The sequence below is a fragment of the Mastomys coucha genome, unplaced genomic scaffold (genome assembly GCF_008632895.1).
Source record: "Mastomys coucha isolate ucsf_1 unplaced genomic scaffold, UCSF_Mcou_1 pScaffold14, whole genome shotgun sequence".
In the NCBI taxonomy this organism is placed as follows: Eukaryota; Metazoa; Chordata; class Mammalia; order Rodentia; family Muridae; genus Mastomys; species Mastomys coucha.
This window is the reverse complement of record NW_022196896.1, coordinates 92,997,655-93,016,594: the sequence shown is the minus strand read 5'-3', so window position 1 is coordinate 93,016,594 and position 18,940 is coordinate 92,997,655. Positions and strand designations below refer to the sequence as shown.

The following is an 18,940-nucleotide window of genomic DNA, read 5'->3' as shown; positions in this document are numbered from 1 at the left end:
CGATCAACTGCGGAAGTTAATGGCATCTGTGAGGTTGACAGGGTGGTTACAAACCAAGCTCCTTAGCGGTGTTCTTAGATACGTTTTAATAACCACAGATGTCTGTGGGAGCATTTTTCTAGATAAAGAGGTAAGCTAAAAGTTAATCTTAAGTTTGTTTTAAAGATTATTTATAGGATGTATACTAAGGTGGTATGAAAATGGTTCATGTAATAATGCTTACTACTTAATTTTGGGGTTCTAGGAAAGGCTCTTAATTGCTGATTTGGCCATTTCTGCCTGTGAGTTCATGTTTGAAGAAACCAGGAACTACGTGAAGCAAAGAAAAGCTTTTGGGAAAACAGTTGCACACATCCAGGTACGTTTGTCCTTACAGCTGGGTGTTTATCAAGTTAGTCGTCTCAGTTGGGTGAGAGAGAAATGATAATTAAGAGTAATTTTGATGCAAAGGGTGTTAGAAACATAAAAGTGGCTGAGATGCAGAAAGGGAAAGCAAAGAGTGGGAATGCTAAGATATACGAAGAGGGGCCAGGCCAGAGTCCCGGGGACACTGGAAGATCTGAGGTGACATAGAGAGGGAAGGTCGACGAGAAGGCAGACCTCGTCACAGAAGCCAACAGGGAAGACCTTAGTAGGAGGGCGTGGCATCCAGTTTGGACTCCTAGTTTCCACGAAGTTATCATGTTAAGGAAAAGGTAGAGTGGGACATCGTGGGAGTGTTGCAGCAACAGTCTTGTAGCACCCTAGGCAAGTACAGCCTCTGTTGTAACATAGCTCCTGAAGCTCGAGTAGTCTAGGTAAGCTGTGCTCTGGAAGAAATAGTTCCTGTTTGTAAATCTTAGAAATTCATTTGATATGCAAAACTGCTAAGTCTTAATATTTGAAATTCTTGAAGTTTGTAAGATGTGTTTATTCACAAGTAAAAATATATTTTTTTCTATTTATGAATAATATTACTACCTACCTCATTTGATTGCTGTGAGGATCATATGAAGTACCCTAGAATATTGCCTCCATAGGCATGTGCAGACACAAATATGCTTGCATGCACACACAAATAACAAAATAAATATTTACAAATATGCTACCCGGACTGCCTGAATGATTCACAAAGCATGGGATTAGACATTTAACAGTTGTTCCATAAAAGAAAATGGTTTCTTTAAAATGCAGTCATGGGGCTGGTAAGATAGCTCAGTGGGTAAAAGTACTTGCTACCAATCCTGCTAACATGAGTTTGAGTCCCAGAACCCACATGGTACAAGGATAGAACCGACTCCTGAAAAGTATGACCTCAACTCAGGCATTGTGGTATGTTTGTGTCCACACACATACATATGTACACATGCACATGTGCATACACACACACACACACACACACACACACACACACACACACACACACACATACACACAAGAAATAAATGCATATAATTTAAAATGTAGCCATGCTGTATAACAATGTAGTCATCAGTGACGGACTGCATGTATGACCTGGTGATGGAATACTCATAATGTAGTAGTGACTGAGTGCATGATAGGAGAGATGCTAGTACAAGCAGTCGGTCACGCAGACACATAGTGCGAACATTCAGCAGCAGATAATACTTGATAATACATTTATCACTCGTTTACTACGCTGTATTCATTGTCATGGCTAGATTCTTTCATTAAAGGAGTTACATTATGCTACATTAAGGATTGTGTTGCAATCCTTACCTATCTTAGGCTCACTATGTTTCTTGCTCATTAGAATGCTTTGCCAAGCGTTTTACCCGTACCCTTTGGGTTATGTGGGCACACTGTGGTTCACACAATGGTGACATTATTTAATGGCCTATTATTACTCAGAATGGTTCACCTTGTTAATACATGACTGTACTTGATTTTCTCAGCCAAAAGAAAGGTAATTGTATGCCTGTTTTTCAAAGCACGTGTCATGTTACCTTCTTACAAAACAAAAGTCATTCATTAGATTTTCAGTAGGTGGCAGTAGTACGTTGTCTAGTCAGTGGTTCTCAACCTTTCAACCCGTTTGGGGGCTTTTGCATAGCAGATCTCCTGAATGTCAGTTATTTACATTTCAATTTATAACTGTCCAAAATTACAGTTAGGAAATAGAAACAAAATAATTTTATGGTTGGGGGGGTCACCACAACATGAGGAAATACATAAAAGGCTCTCTCTCTCTTTCTCTCTCTCTTCCTCTGTGTGTGTGTGTGTGTGTGTGTGTGTGTGTGTGTGTGTATGTAAGAGAGACAGAAAGACAGATAGAAAAAAGTCAGACAGCCAGAGACAGGCTCATGGAGTATAGGCTGACCTTGAACTCCCCCGCCCCCTCTGCCTCTCAAGTGCTGGAACTTCAGTTCATGCCACTGTGGGTGGCTAAGATTTCTCTCTAAATTCAATCTGCAATTCTTACTGTTCATAAATATCAGTAGCCATTAAAGATACTTCTGTGAGCATGTCAGGCATTCATGAAAAGCATGCTACCAGTAACAGGCGATATTTTCAGAAAGCCTGGTGCCATCTGTGGTGAAGCACACAGGCCAGCCAGCTCTGTTCACTAGCCCCCAGTTCAGTGCCAAGAATATGTAAATATTTAATCTTTTTATCTTCAGACAGTAAATTATGTACTCGATGGCATTTGTTATTTTTAGACCTCTGGACCTACTGGATGTGCTGAAGTAAGAATTTTAAGTGAGCCTATGCTGGTCTAAATTTTAGCTTTTATCTTCAGCTTCTAGAAGCACCAAATATTTGTATAGAATAGCTTTCCTATGAGAGAGATCTTGATCTTTTCATATTCTAATAGTGTATAAATCCTCACATGATATATCACATAGGGCAATAATCCTTGAGAATTATCTGATATTCTCGTCCTACCCCCAAATTTTCCCCTCGTATAAAATGTTATGTAATGTCCTGGAATTATTACTTAGAAGTCAGGGTCCAGGGTTTTCTATGTCTATAGAATATTAGTTAACCAATCTCCTTCATAGTTTTCTATTTGTAAACTTGAATGTGTAAGGTGGGAGAGAGGAACTTTATGCTGATGAAAAGGTAGAGATTTGGCCAAAGGAAATATAGATCTAGTAGAGAAGGATATAGAGAAAAAAAAAGATGGACGTGCCAGCATGCTCCAAATCAGAGACCAGGATGCTCAGGCGGAACTTGAGTGTTACCAGCAGCCTCATCACTGCTTGGTGTTGGAATCGTTAGATGCCAGTTTCACTTTCTAGAAGAGAAAGACATTGCCCCCACCCCTTGAGACAGGGTTTCTTTGTGTAGCCTTGGCTGTCCTGGAACTGGCTCTGTAGACAAGGCTGGCCTGGAGCTTACAGAGGTCTGCTTGCTTCTGCCTTCTGAGTGCTGGGATTAAAAGTGTACCTCACTGCTTCCTAGCTTGATACTTGGGCATTCATCAACACAATAGTTAATACGCCCATGAGGCATCTGTTCTTCAAGCTCCTACTCTATCTGACTCACCCAGCTCTCACTCAGTCCCACCCCTGGTCTATTCCCATTCTTTGATTTTCCAGCAATCAAAAATGAAATTGTGCCCAGCCCCGAACACTGAAACTTCAGTTTTGTGCTTTGAGCCATAGCCATGCATATAAAAGAAGATCCAGCATCCCCTAAGAAACTATTTCCACAACCTCTCCTTTAAGAACTCAAGCCTGCCTTTGGACCCAGCAGAAGTGTGTAGGTTCATGGCTGTGTATTCAGTGCCATGTGTGCCTGCTGTTGGCCGAAACGGAAATGGATGTCTGGTGCACCCCACAGCAGAATGATCAAAACTGTCGCTGTTGTGATTTTCTTAAGGAAGTTAGTAGCAGCTGGCCTTGGATGGGCCTCAGACCTCAGACTAGGGTGTACTCTTGGAGACTCTACTCAAGTCCAAGCCTGTTTCCTGAAGGAGGGTTCAAGAGCTGGTGCCAGCAAACAGACGCACACTCAAAGCTCAGGGTGTGAGAATCAGTGAAATAGAACGTGACAGAAGGGAGACCAATGAGAAGCAATCGAGAATGAGCTAAATGGAATGATGTCCAAGCTCACTGTTGGCTGTCTACCGCTGCAGGAGAGGACATAGTTACTACATAATAACACATAGTTACTAACACTTACAAAGAAGACCACTCGGAGCTAGTTGGAGGCAACATGAGACTCTCTTCTGAGGGATGGGAGAGGCTGCAGGCTACTGGAGTTGGATCTCTGCCTAGTCTGTTTCCATTGTTAGTACTGTGAGTATTAGATAATAAATATTTGATGATGCATATGTGATTAGATAAATCCATCTTGTCTCTCTATCCTGTTCTGCTATCTTAGTTTAAGGCAGAGACACACTAGGGAAATGCATATCCTTAATTTCATGAATGGATTGCAGAGGAAATCCTGTTTAACCTCCAGAGAAAGCTGGGTGTTTTGGCAGCTCCAGCCACGAGATGGCGCCCATACATTAAATCATGATGTTCTTTAAGCAGTTTCCTTAAACCATGACAGTATTTGCCTAGTTTTATATCATTTGCTAAGATTCAGGGTTGTTTGTTTTTGTTTTTGTTTTTTGTTTTTTGTTCTTTTCATTTCAGTTCATATATGCCCTTTTACCAGAAGAAACCTCCTGCAGTTTCACTTCCGTTTTGCTTTAGCATTTTCTTATTATGTAAGCATTTGAGGTGCTGAGTGGAAACCTGAACTTTTAACATGCTCTTTCTCTCCCCCACCCCCTGCTTTGTCTCAAGACGGTGCAGCATAAACTAGCAGAATTAAAGACAAACATATGTGTCACCAGAGCTTTTGTGGACAGCTGTCTGCAGTTGCATGAAACCAAGCGTCTGGACTCCGGCTCCGCGTCCATGGCAAAATATTGGTACGCACATTACTATAATTAAAGTACAGTGTTGGTTCAGATTACTGTGGAATTCTACCAGCCTTTAAACTCAACCTTGAAGGCATTAAAGGAAGAAGTCTGTACGTGAAAAATAGCAGTAAAAATTAAAAAAAAAGAAATTACTTTTTTGGAAAGTCCCATTGGGTCTGTTTATAATATCCTAAAAATTACTCGAGTTGGTATGTAGCTCTTGTTATTAAGAGTAAACTCTTAAAGTAGGATCAGTGAGTACTTCATTCAAGTAATGAATTTAATTTTAAATTATCTAAAGAATGGCAGAAAAGTGAGGCAGAAAGAATTAGAAAGGTAAAACTGGGGAGTCTCACAGCGACTCCCCAGTCCATTCAGTAAGTCCGACTAAATTTAATGTTATCTGTCAAGTGTTCATGTTGGATAGGATGTGAGGTGTTTTCCAGCTCTAAGAGAAACACAGAAGCATTGACTGTCAGGCTGAAGTTCTGTTGGGTTCAGAAAGATTGCCGTTTGAATTCAGGGTGACTAGCGATGGGTTAATTGGTGAGCTTGAGAGCCCAGGAGCCCTGTTAAGTTTTTTATGTGTTTTAAGATGCAAGTATGGTTCAAATCATATGTGGAATGGAACTGTTTTTCCTTGAATAAGAGAAAAAAAAAAAACCCCACTCGTCTCACTAGGCCAGAAGCAGCCCAGAAAAATCCCCATTGTTATGTATTAACTCAAGTTCAGTCCAGTCATTGCTATAGAAGGGAAATACGTGGAGCGTGCTTTGTGTAATGATTTTATAACGATCAGATGACGAGATTAAAAAGGAATGTGAAATTAACACAGACCTGCACTTTGGGGCATGGCGGGGCGTGTGTATTTCCCATTTATGAAAAAGTTTGGGTTACAGGAAAAAGGTATCTTAGGAAGAGCATTTTGCATAGTTAATGGCCTTGTTCTTAAACATACCAGGCTTATGGATAGAATGGTGCTGAATATTAAAAAGATAGTTTAAATTGTTGAGTAGTGGGAAAGCTTTTTTTTTGTTTGTTTTTGTTTTCTTTGAGACAGGGTTTCTCTGTGTAGCTCTCTGTGTAGCTCTGGCTGTCCTAGAACTCACTCTGTAGACCAGGCTGGCCTCGAACTCCGAAATCCACCTGCCTCTGCCTCCCAAGTGCTGGGATCAAAGGTGTGCACCACCAATGCCTGGCGGAAACCTTTTTTTTTTTTTTTTTTTAAGGCAGGGTTCCATGTGTCAGGGCTGGCCTCCTGTTCACTCTGTAGCAAAGGCTGGCCTTGAACTTCTCATCCTTCCACTGCTCTCTCCTAAGTGTTATGTTAGACGCATGCATTGGCACCTCAGTTCTATGTGATAGGGGTTTGAACCTAAAGATTTGTAAGTACTCTACCAACTGAACTGCCTTTCTTTCTCTGCTTATTATTTTGCTCATTTAGGGCATCTGAATTACAAAACAGTGTAGCTTATGAATGTGTTCAACTCCATGGAGGCTGGGGATACATGTGGGAGTACCCCATTGCAAAGTAAGTATGGCACTTCTATAACACTTTTCTTTTCCTTCCTTCCTTCCTTCCTCCTTCTCTCCCTCCTCCCTCCCTTCCTTCCTTCCCTCACTTTCTTTCCTTCCCTCTTTCTTTCCTCCCTCCCTTCCTTCCTTCCCTCTTTCTTTCCTTCCCTCTTTCTTTCCTCTCTTCCTTCCTTCCTTCCTTCTTTTCCTCCTCTTCTTCTTCCTCCTCCTCCTCCTTCTCCTCCTCCTTCTCCTCCTCCTTTTCCTCTTCCTCCTCCTCTTCCTCCTCCTCTTCTTCCTCCTCCTCCTCCTCTTCCTCCTCTTTTTCCTTCTCCTCCACATTCTGGAGATAAGACCTTTTTTTCCATTTGTTTATTCATTTTCCATCCCAGTTGCAGCTCCCTCCCCTTCCTTTCTCCCAGTCTCACCCTGAGAAATCCCTCTCCCCATTAATAGCCACTCTGAGAGCAGGGGAAGACCCCCTCCACAGCCCTAGGTACCACTCCACCCTATTGCATCAGGTTGCAGCAGGACTGACCACATTTTCTCCCACTGAGGCCCAACCAGGTAGTTCAGCTAGAAGAAGGGGATCCAATGGCAGGCAACAGAGTTAGAAACAACCCCCCAGACCTGCTTCAATGTTAGGAAACCCACATGAAGATCAAGCTGCCCATCTGCTACAAATGTGTAGGCCTGGATTCAGCACTCTTTGGTTGGTGGTTCAGGCTCTGTGAGCACCCGTGGGCCTAGGTTACTTGATTCATCTTGTGGGGTTCTTGACCCCTCCAGCTCACTCAATCCTATCCCCATCTCTTGCGCATGACTCCTTGAGCTCTGCCTAATGTTTGGCTGTGGGCCTCTGCGTCTGCTTCCATCAGCTGCTGGATGAAGTCTCTCAGGAGACAGTTATGCTAGACTCTCTGTCTTTCTGGGTCTGTGTTACCATATTCAGAATGATATTCTCTAGCTTTCATGGTGACTTTATTTTAATGGTTGAATAGTACTCCATTGTGTAGATGAACCACATTTAATTTATCCATTCCTCTGTTGAGGGACATCTAGGTTGTTTCCAGCTTCTGGCTATTATACATAAGGCTGCTATAAACATAGTTGAGCAAGTGTCCTTGTGGTATAGCGGGGCATCTTTTGGTATATGCCCAGGAGTAGTATAGCTAGGCCTTCAGGTAGACCTATTTCTAAATTTCTAAGAAAATGCCCAGTTGAGTTACAAAGTGGTTAGACTAGTTTGCACTGCCACCAGCAATGGAGGGGTGTCCCTAGCTCTACATCCTTAACAGCATGTGCTGTCACTTGAGTTTGATCTTACTATGTAACCCTGTCTGGCCAGGCTGGCCTAAGTCTCACAGAGTCTACATGCCTCTGCATCAGTACAGGGATTAATGATGTATGTGTGTCACCATAGCTAGCATATGATGCTTGATCAGTCTTTCTTTCTTCTTTTCTTCTTCCTTCCTTTTTAAGAAAAGGTTTATTTTATTTATGTGAGTACACTGTAGCTGTCTTCAGACACGCCAGAAGAGGGCATCAGATCCCACTACAGATGCTTGTGAGCCACTATGTGGTTGCTAGGAATTGAACTCAGGACCTCTGGAAGAGCAGTCAGTGAGTGCTCTTAACTGCTGAGCCATCTCTCCAGCCCTTCTCCCTTTCTTTCTTAATTATATTTTATGTGATTTTTTTAATTAAAAATGGATTTTTTTTATACAATATGCTCTGATTATGGTTTCCTCTGTCCTAACTCCTCCTAGGTCCTCCCCACCTCCCCACCCACCCAAATCCACGACTCTTTCTTCCTCTTTCTCAATCTCCTTACGTTGATGGTTTTCTTAACGATATGAAGAAACGGAAATTTCTTTACTGTAATTTATATGGCAGACCTACAAGCAAAGTAGATCTAAAATTTGAATTTTAAATTAATATTTATGCAAATAGAAGTGGTTTTATTTTATAAGCTTTTCGTGATTTTATTTTTAAAGAAAATGGAGAGTTCAAAATACTTTTAAGTATGATGTTTTGCTTGAAAAGATAAACCCTTTTTTTAAAAAAATAATTCCTTAATTTCTTCATATTTTCTCTCTCTTACTCTCTCATTGCATTACTTTTTTTTTTTTTTTAAACTGGTGTGATAAAATTCCCTGACCAAAGCGACTGAAGGGGGAAGCGGGTTTCCTTTGGCTGCCGGTTGGAGGGTAAAGCCATCAGAGTGGGGTTGTCCTGGCTGCAGAAGCTTGCAGGTTGGACCTGTAGTTTGGAAGCAGAGTGTGAAGGATGTCGATCCTCAGCCAATGGCTGCCTTTTTATGCAGTCCAGAACCCAAGCCTGAGGAATAGGGCCACCTAACTTTGGAGTGAGTTTCCTACCTCAATTAACCCAAACAAGACAATCTTGCAGGCATGCCCCTAGGCTAACCTAATCAAAATAACTCTTCATTAGTACACCTGGAAGCTCCTGCCTTAGATGTTTCCAGATGTTGTCAAGTTGATAATCAGAACTGGCCATCATAGGAATTGAACTCAGGGCAACTTGCCACTGACCACTATTCCTAGCTACTTAAAAAAAACAAATAAGCCAGGCAGTGGTGGCACACACCTTTGATCCCAGCACTTGGGAGGCAGAGTACAGCCAGGGCTATATAGAGAAACCCTGTCTCGAAAAACCAACCAACCAACCAACCAAACAGAAACAACAATCCAGAATGATCCACTTGCATAGTAGAATCACCACATCATGCTGTACGTATTTATTTTGATTGAAAAATATAAGTTTTTTTTCTGAACGGAACTTTTATGATGCTTCTTTTTTATTGGGTTATACACGACTTTCCTCAGATCTAACACTGGCAGCTGCAGCTGTAGTGTCTTCCACATGTCTCCCTTCTTCATCAGCCCTTCTCAGGCTCTTGCCTCTCCCTCACGTTTTTCTTATAACCTTAGAAATTATTTTTTCAGCCAGGCGTTGGTGACGCACGCCTTTAATCCTAGCACTTGGGAGGCTGAGGCAGGCAGATTTCTGAGTTTAGGACAGCCAGGGCTACACAGAGAAACCCTGTCTCGAAAAAAACAAAACAAAACAAAAAAATATATATATATTTTTCCTTTTACTTAACAATATATTCAGCTTATGCAAATTGCCCAAGGAAGTTTTTGATGATTATTCATACATACCCACTTTAGCTCTGAGTCTGTAAGTAGGAATGCTGTAGGCTTCCGAAGACTTTTCCTGTTCGTTACCTGGGTGCTTTGGGTCGTTAGGAAAACTATCAAGGACATAAACACTGTTAGCTTGACACATTTGCATTCCTTATCCCAACAGGCCTGGCTGCAGCTATTCCCTGTGCTTCTTCTAATCCTTTTTAAAGGGACATGAGCTACTTTTTATTGCCGTTTCATTAAGAACAGAAGTTCCTGTGCAGTTATAACCTGCTAATTCTATAGTTACCACACCGCTTAAAAGCTTTAGTTACTGGGTGTCTATAATTTATAACTTCATAAAACTCAGCATCAATCAAGTGTTTTTCTCTTTTTGAGAGACTATAAGCGTGAAATTGATTTTTTTTTTTCAAATAAACCATTTGGCTTAGACTTCCAGAGCCAATTCAAGCAGACCTTACTCATAAGCAGAGGTTCCTTTTAAAAATCCCATGGAGTCATGAAATTACAGGCCTGTTTTTGAATTATGCTAGCCCAAAGGTTACCATCACTGGAATTTTTCCTGTGCATTTTTTTTGTCTTTGAAGTGCTCATCCATCTTATAAGAGGGCTTTGGAAGCGAAATGATAATGGATGTTTATATCTATGTGTGCAAGCTCTTGTAGCAACTGCTGCTGGGAACAGAGGCCTGCGTGGCTTAGCTTACATTCTCAGAAAGGCACGCCAACTCGAGGAGGGCCCCACTACCCTGGGATAAGGTTAGAGTAGCACAGAAGCAGCGGCGCCTTTCTTAGACTCCTTTGCTTTTAAATAAGAAGCAAGAAAACGTGTGGATTGATAACTATAATTTCTGCTTGCAGCTCAGGAGACTTGAACTCCTTTAAATAATAGTAGCCATTCTTGGCTGGGTTGCCAGTTCAAAGAGTATGTAACTCTTTATCCAGACAGATCTTTCTGTCCCCAAAGATGTTGGAAATCCTGATATCACAAAAGCTAGTTACATATTAGACAGTATGTGACTAGAGTGTACAGACTATAATACTTGTTATTTTCTATTTTCAAATTTAAAAAAAAAAGTTCCCCTCAAAAACAGGGATCAGAGCCAGGAAAGCCATAGCTTGCTGTCTTGGACTGTATTCGTGGGATGATTTAAAGAAATCACCCCACTTTTGATTCTTGTACCTGCCCCAGATTTACATACGTTATTAGAGTGGGGCTGTAGGGGAGAAAGAGATAGACAGATAATTGAGTCTGGAGCTTTATAGGGTTTAAAAAGGTGTTGTTCCCTTTTAGGACTTTTAGATAGTTAATTCTTGGCATGTGAGCTGATCTTAGTTTTATTCATTAGGTTTAGCTTTAGACCCTTGGAGATCTCTTAGCCATTCTAGGTGGAGAAGCTGGGGCAGAGAACTGCACTGCAGTTAAACATTTCTCTGCTGCTTTCCTCTGTTAATGTTAGTAGAGTAAATTTAATTAGTAACTTATGAAAGGTCTGCTGGTCTATCATTACATATCCTGGTAGAACTGCTTTAATGTGAAAAATAAATGCCCAGCCCAGCTCAAAAATGTCTGAAGCATTGGGATTGTCCAGGGGGTCTGGAATGCCAGGCAAGTCTTCGAAAGATCCAAGTGCTTGGTTTTGTAGAGAACAACAAAATCTCCTTGGGGCTGGGGGTAGGGTTTATATATTTTAAAAAGTACCGAGGGTCCTGCTGCCCCTTATGATGCAGTTCATTGGCTAGGTAAATATTCAACGAGGGCCCACTTATCCGCAAGGCACCCTAGTAAGTGCAGAAAAGTTGAAGTTCAAAGTTAGTCATATTCTGGGAAACTAGCGTATTTTATCTTAGAAATTAAATAATTAAAGCCCCACATTTATATTTGAGAAAGGTCTGTAAATTTTCCTTCTATGAAAAGTCTGGAGCTCAATAAGTAGGTTCACAGGACTGGGACAATGAAAGTATTGTGACCTCGTAAAACTCTGCTTGCCAACGAGGCGAGACACCTACATTCTTGTTCCAGCTTGACGGTTATCTGTTATGTCACCAGCAAATTGTGATCATTAATTAGCAACTGCATCAGCCTCTCTTTGTCTGTTTTTTTTTTTTAACCTGCAAAGCAGTAATATTTATCCCTCTGGATTCTAGAGGTGAAAGGGTGAAGACAGATACATAGCTGCTCCCATAGCTGTCCATCCTTGGGCTGGGGGATGTGGCTCAGTGCGAGAGCTCTCTCCTGTCAAGACCCTGAGTTCAGTTCCTGTGTTAGTCAGACTTCTCTCCCAGCAACAGAAGATAGACGAGTGAAGTCCTGGCTGAAGAGAAGTGTTCATGTCTGTGTGTCTCTGTGGGCTCAGCCCCTGCGAATTTGAATCCCAGCTGCAACAAGAGTGGTTATTAATCATTTCTCCCAGAATAAGCTACTTGTTAACTTTTTTGGGGGAGAAAAGTAACTTTTTAAAACATTAGGTGGTGGATGTAGTGATGAAACGAAAAGGAATGTCTAGCAATAAGTAATTTATTATTTTCTCCCCCTGAGGTCAGTGGCTTTGAGCTTTCTGGGGAAGACTAAAAGAGCGGACACTAAGATGTTCCATGCATTCCCGAATGCAGATGTTTTCAGTTGCCGTTTGTTAGATAAATTCAGCTTTACAAAGCTATGTCAGTGTATCTAAGTGTTATTTTGAATGTACTATCTCAGTGGCTTTTAGTATATTAACCTAGTATGAATGCTGTACACGAAAAATCAGTTATTTATAAGAGGCTTCTATTGCTTAGAGTTTAAACAATAGTTATCTGGGAAGATGGGATTTAAAATTTCTACCAGTTTTATATGAATTACACTATGTTCTAATTTATCTAGAGCTTATGTGGATGCTCGGGTTCAGCCGATCTACGGTGGTACCAACGAAATAATGAAAGAGCTGATCGCAAGACAGATCGTCAGTGACAGCTAGACATCTGCCTACATCCTGGAATCCTATTACATACAGCTAATCCGGATTCAAATCTACTTGAGATAAAGTGTAACCTGGAAAAGGGGGGAAATAGTAAAGCTGTTTTTGTGTATGATTGTTACAGAGAAAGAAATAAAATAGAATTCTAAAGATTAACACAGGGAGAGAGAAATTTTTGAGCCCAAGAGTTTAAAGTTTTGCCATGAAAGGTATAACCTTTTTTTATGCATATATAGTAAATATCAAAGATTTCCTAACCTGAGAGCCTTTTTCTTTCAAATTGTGAAGAACATAAGTTGCTTTCATTCTTAAAGTTGAGGCGGAAATAATTTTATAATCTTAATAATAATGCAAGACTTTGGAGTGGAAAAACAGTTGTCACTTATATAAAGTCATTTCAGCTACGTTTTTGCTCCGTATTCCTCCAGAACATTGGTTTCTACCATGTTACCACCAACCCCATGTTTTTTAATGAACAGAACCCTTCAGAAAAAAAAATGGGCTGTACTGTATATAATGCACATAGAGGCAGTTGTGTATCAATATTAAAAATAAAGTTAAACTTAAAGCATGTGTAGAACGTGTGAGGCACTGAAGAATGAGGCCATGTTCTGGAGGGAGACTGCGTAAGTTCTTAGGAAGATGTAAGCTTTCAGCAGATCCCATTCCTGCTTAGTTTAAATAGGAGAACTCAGTACTCCATCTTTAAATTCGATGTTTGGTAGGTATCAAAGCCCAGGCTTTTATTTTTTTCAGCAGCATGACATATTTATATTTAATAAATACTGTGCATCTTCTATAAACTCAGTTGGTAAAAGTGTTGGGAAACAAGCTGGGAATAGCCCTACTACAAACTAGAATATAGAGTTAAAAAGTCCAACTAGACAATAAGAGAAACAAACATTTAAAATAGGAGGAAGGGGAAATAATATTTGAGACTCAAGTAATTATGAAAAATTAAGTCAATAGTTTATAAACGGACATTTCAGTAGTTTGATTTTTCTAGCCCATAGGGGTACAATTTTAAAATGAAAATGCATTCTTGTTTAACTTCCAAAAGTTAAACATTACTTTTTTCCTACGAATGTGTATAACAGATGGGAGGTGGAACCTTTTCGATATTCCTCCCTCTCATCGTGCACCACTTTGGATTCTTGAACAGAACTTTGACATGGTTGCTGGATTAACTCCTTTTATATACATGTATTAACATAAAAAGGGTTCAAAATTGTTATTTATCCTTTGGGAAAACTCTCATTGTGTAGCCTTGGCTGATCCAAAAAAGTCATAGAGGTCAGATTGGCCTGGAACTCATGGTCATCTTCCGGCCTCTGCCCCTTCCCCCCATATGTGGGGAATGAAGGCGTGTGCAATTGTGCCATGCAACTGTGTGTAAACTGTTTTTTTTAAAAAAAAAAAATTTATTTCTAATTATGTCTATGTGCATGTGTATATTTGCATGTCAGTGCAGGTACCAACAGAGACCAGAATAGAGTATTAGATCCTCTGGAGCTAACTCGAAGGCTAGCTCCTCTGAGCTGCCCGTGACCGGTGCTGGGAACTGAACGAACTCCCGGCTCCCTTCCAGAACAGCAAACACCTGAACCACTGAGCCATCTTTGCAAGTCCCTAGAGTAAATTCGTATTACATACTACATTTGCAGTTTGCTCTTCCCTCCTGCCAGCAGGAACTTTTGCTAAGATTTGCTAGAACTCTCCTTATCCCCTTCGGCCTCCTTAAGTCTCCAGTGTAGAGGTAGACAGACCGTGAGTTTGAATGATTAGTCTGCATTTAGAATTTAGAATTTGTAACCCAATTTTTAAAAAGAATTCCGAACGTGCTCTGCAGCTTCGCGTTTGGAGTTTATGTCCTAAGCCGCTATTCTTTGTGCTTTGTTTGTGTGGCCTTGAGTGGTGTTCCCCAGGGAGGGAATTTATCATGCGAATCTCATGCAGTGCCCAGTGTTCAAGAAATGATAAATAGTAACAGTGCTCAAAAGAACAAGCCAGGCAGGCAGAAGAAAGCATCACTATGTAAATATTAATGAGAATTTAACGGCCTGGTGATTTGTTTTGAGGCTAAGATTTTTTAGGATCAAAATTACTGCTTTACAATTCCTTTCCCTCTCGTTTCCGGGTGGTGTCATTGAAAACTGCTCTGTCTTGCAATTTTAAAATCTAACTGCAAATCTTGACTAACCTAGTAATCTTAGTCGTTTATTGCTGAAAGTATAGGATTTCTAGATATTTTTTTTCCATGTCAGTGTTATTTTTGGCATACCCAGCATTTATTTATTTGGAGTCATTGGAAAGATTTGACATTGAAACCAAGTACTGCTTTATAACAAATGCTGAAAAACACTATTATTTTTTAAAACCTTTTGTTTGCAAGACAAAAATACGGAGAGCTACAAATACACTAAACATGGAGCATCATAGAGCTAACCTTCAGTTTAACGTTCGCAGTCACTAGCACAGACGTTTTTCCCCTCGAGTCTTTTGAGGCAAGTCCTAGATTTAAGGTTAGTCCACACACATACATGCTCCAGAATTCATATGTAATAGATGAAAACATTTTGTTTTCACATCTAGCCAGAATTCCATTACCATATGGCAGAAACTTAAATTTAAAATGTAATCCTAGCATCATATAAGTTTCCCCTGATTATACCAAAAAATAAAAATACCTTTTTGGTTAGTTTGTTTAAATTAGGATCTAAGCAGGACCTACAAGTTCTATTTGGGAACTGAAGAAATGGCCTAGTGGTTAAGAACAGGTATTGCTCTCCGAGAGACCAGAGTTACATTCCGGCATCTAAGTCACATGGTTCACAACTGCCTGTGACTCCAGCTTCAGGGGATTCAACATATTCTCTGGCTACACTGGCACACCAATGCATGCAACACACCCAGGCATGTGCACACACATGTGCACACATACACACACCAAGAAAAAAAACAGATTCCATTTGGTTGTATTGACCCTTAAATTTCTTGTATTCGAGTTCCCCTATCTCTTCCCCCCCCATATATATATAGGGGTATATATATGCATATACATATGTATATATATACATATATATCCTTTTCTTTTTTGGTGTACATACTTTAAAGTTGTCCTTTGCAGCCCCAGAATTTTAGCATATATAAATTTATGGTTTCAGTTCTCTTAGGTTCATGCAGCTGTGACTACAACCAGGATACAGAACAGAATCATGTCCCCCAAACCATCCGTGTGTGTTCTTTATAGTTATAGCTACCCATCCCTTTAGCCCCTGGCACCCACTGATCTGATCTTTGTCATTGTCATTCTGTCATTTTGAGACAGTCATATAAACAGAATTATATGGCATGCAACCTTTTAGGAATGTCGTCTTTGCCTTAGAAAACTGCATTAAAGATTCATCCATTTTGCATGAATCAATAGCTTTCGCTCTTTGGGGCTAAGCTGTATCTCCATGTGGATTACCACAGCTTATATATTATTCATTCCCCTCTGTGAGGAGATCTTGGTTTAGGTTAAAGTTAAATCTAGCTTTGTGCCACGGTTAAATTCCCAGCAGGGATTTGTTGAATTAGGTGTATGTTTAGCTTTATAAGAGCACTGCAAACTGTTTTTCCATTTACCTTCCAACCATCCACATAAGAGTTCCAATTGCTTTTAAAATGAACCTTTTCTATATTAGCTATTATAAAAGGCATGGACGGATGTCTCACTGAGATTTTTTTTTATTAGTTTTTATATTATGTACATTTTATATTTTGTCTGCATTTATGTCTGTTTACTATGTGTGTGCCTGTGGGGATGGAGACCACAAGAAGGTATTCAGTTTCCTAGAACTAAAGTTACTGATGGTGTGGTTTGCTGCTGCCCTTTGGTACTAGGAACCGAACCTGGTTTCTCTGTAAGAGAAACAGGTATTGCTAACCACAGAGCCATCTTGCCAGCCCCTTGATGTCTCATAGTTTTAATTTAGCATATCACTGATCCTACTAATGTTAGGACAGTTTTTCTTTTCTTTCTTTTTTTTTTTAAGATTTATTTATTATTTTATGTAAGTTCACTGTAGCTGTCTTCAGACCCACAAGAAGAGGGCATCAGATCTCATTATGGATGGTTGTGAGCCACCATGTGGTTGCTGGGATTTGAACTCAGGACCTTCAGAAGAGCAGTCCATGCTGAGCCATCTCACCAGCCCAGGACAGCTTTTCTTATGCTTATCTTCCATCTGTTTCCTTTGATGAGTTGTCTCCAGTCTTTTGTCCATTTTTTGGCCTGTAGGTATTTTTAGATTCAGATAGTTGCTAGCTTAGAGTAAAGTAGAGTAGCTAAAATCACCAGCTTTCAAGTGTCCATAACGCAGAGTGAACTGAACCAAATGGGACCAGAGAGCATTCCCTGTTCGTGCTAAGCAGTTGGGTAGGTATCCCGTAAGGGAGGTGAGGTAGGAAGTCTCCTGTCTTACACGCACTAGTGAGACAACCAGAAACTGTCTTGAGATCTTGTCTTTGGCACAAATGCAAGCTCTGGAGAACTGGCCCAGAAGGACCTCACGAGCCTCCCCTGTTCAGTTCCGGGGAAATCACAGGACTCTGCTGATCCAGCTGCTGCTCAAGCCTGGCTTAAGTGGCTCCTGTGGGAAGAGGCAAGGTTTCGGAGCCTGGGCTCAGGCTGTTCCCCAGAGAGGAGCCTCTGTCAGATGTGTGACTTGCAGCTAGCCTGCTCGTTTTTTTTTACACTAAAAGTTCTGAATGTTTGTATTCTGATCATTCTTTCCTTTCATGCAGTCTGTATTTGCTATCATGTCGAAGAATTCTTTACTAAAGACCCAGGCTGTTACATTTTTCTTTAGACTTAGATATTTTGTATTATTTCATTTACATCAATGTTCATGATAAGGTGTGAGCTTTAGAACTGTCCTTTGTGTTTACTGTTGAAAGGGCATCTTTCATCACGAACTGCCTTTTTTTGTACCTTGGTTAGAAACCAAGGGACCATGTTTATCTGGCTCTGTTTCTAGGCCCTGTTCTGTTACATTGATCTAGGACTGCAATTCCTTTGCTGCTATCCTGAGTTTAGTAGTTTTTAGGAAGTTTTAAAATTAGATGGTGGAATTTTCCAAGCTTTGTTCTTTTTTCAAAATTGCTTTGGCTCTTCTTAGGCTTTGGCTACTCTTAACTCTTTTTAAACTCCATTTTCATTTTTAAATGACTTTGTCTATTTTCTGTACACATAGTGCTGTGACACTTTTGGGTGGGATGAGTTAGATCTCCACATCGGGGTGAAAGGAAGTGTCATCTGCTGGCATCTTCCAGGACACGAATAAGGAGTGTGTTCATTTAGACTTTTTTTGGTTGTGTGTAGCTAGAGTTTATTATTTTATTTCAGATTCTCAGTTTGGGCATATATTTTTATAATCCTTTATATTCTTTTTATTGGATATTTTATTTATTTACATTTCAAATGTTATCCCCTTTCCCAATTCTGTCCCCCAGAAACCCCCTATCCCCTTCCCCACTCCTCCTGCTTCCATCATGAGAGTGTACCCCCACTCACCCACCCACTCCCGCCTCCCTGCCTTTGCATTCCCCTACACTGGGGCATTGAGCCTTCACATGGCCAAGGGCCTCTTCTCCCATTGATATCCAACAAGGTCATCCCCTGCTACATATACTGCTGGAGCCATGGGCACTTCTTGGTTGGTGGTTTAGACCCTGGGAACTCTGGTTGGTTGATATTGTTGTTCTTCCTATGGGGTTGCAGATCCCTTCAGCTCCTTCAGTCCTTTCTCTAACTCCTCCATTGGGGAACCTGTGATTATTTCAATGATTGGCTACGAGCATCCACCTCTGTATATGGTCAGGCTCTGGCAGAGCCTCTGAGGAGACAGTTATAACAGGCTCCTGTCAGCCAGCACTTGTTGGCATCCACAATAGTATCTGTGTTTGGTAACTGTGTATGGATCCCCAGGCAGGGCAGTCTCTGGATGGACTTTCCTTCAGTCTCTACTCCACACTTTGTCTCCATATTTGCTCCTATGAGTATTTTGTTATTTACCCCTTCTAAGAAGGACTGAAGGACTCACCTTTTGGCCTTCTTTTTTTTTTTTAAACTTTTATTGCATTATGATGAGAAAAGTTACATGATTTCAATTTATCTGAATTTGTTAACATTTAAAAACATATTTTAAGTAAATATAATTAAATCACATTATTGTTTCCCTTTTGTACCCCCACTCCTCCCAGAAACCCCCCCTTCAATACCCACAATATCTTTTTTGTTATATTCCTTAAAATTTACAAAATATTATAACAATAAAAATAAGTATTATAAACATTGCTTGATATAAAACAACAATCAATTTAATGACTTATGTAGATGCTCATCTACAGCAATAGTGAAATACATTTTTCTCAATATAAATTTTAAATAACTCC

The 18,940-nt window shown here is 40.4% G+C and overlaps 1 protein-coding gene across 1 annotated transcript in view; it reads left to right on the top strand.

Moving 5' to 3' along the window:
- The window catches only part of Acadl (acyl-CoA dehydrogenase long chain), a 35,233-nt gene extending 21,928 nt beyond the window's left edge, over positions 1-13,305 (top strand). The window contains exons 8-11 of the mRNA XM_031367809.1: positions 245-358; positions 4,743-4,870; positions 6,306-6,392; positions 12,409-13,305. Of these exons, the coding sequence (XP_031223669.1) occupies positions 245-358; positions 4,743-4,870; positions 6,306-6,392; positions 12,409-12,502 (423 nt within the window). The 3' untranslated portion in view covers positions 12,503-13,305. The remainder of the gene's footprint in view (positions 1-244; positions 359-4,742; positions 4,871-6,305; positions 6,393-12,408) is intronic.
- Positions 13,306-18,940: the final 5,635 nt, after the last annotated feature.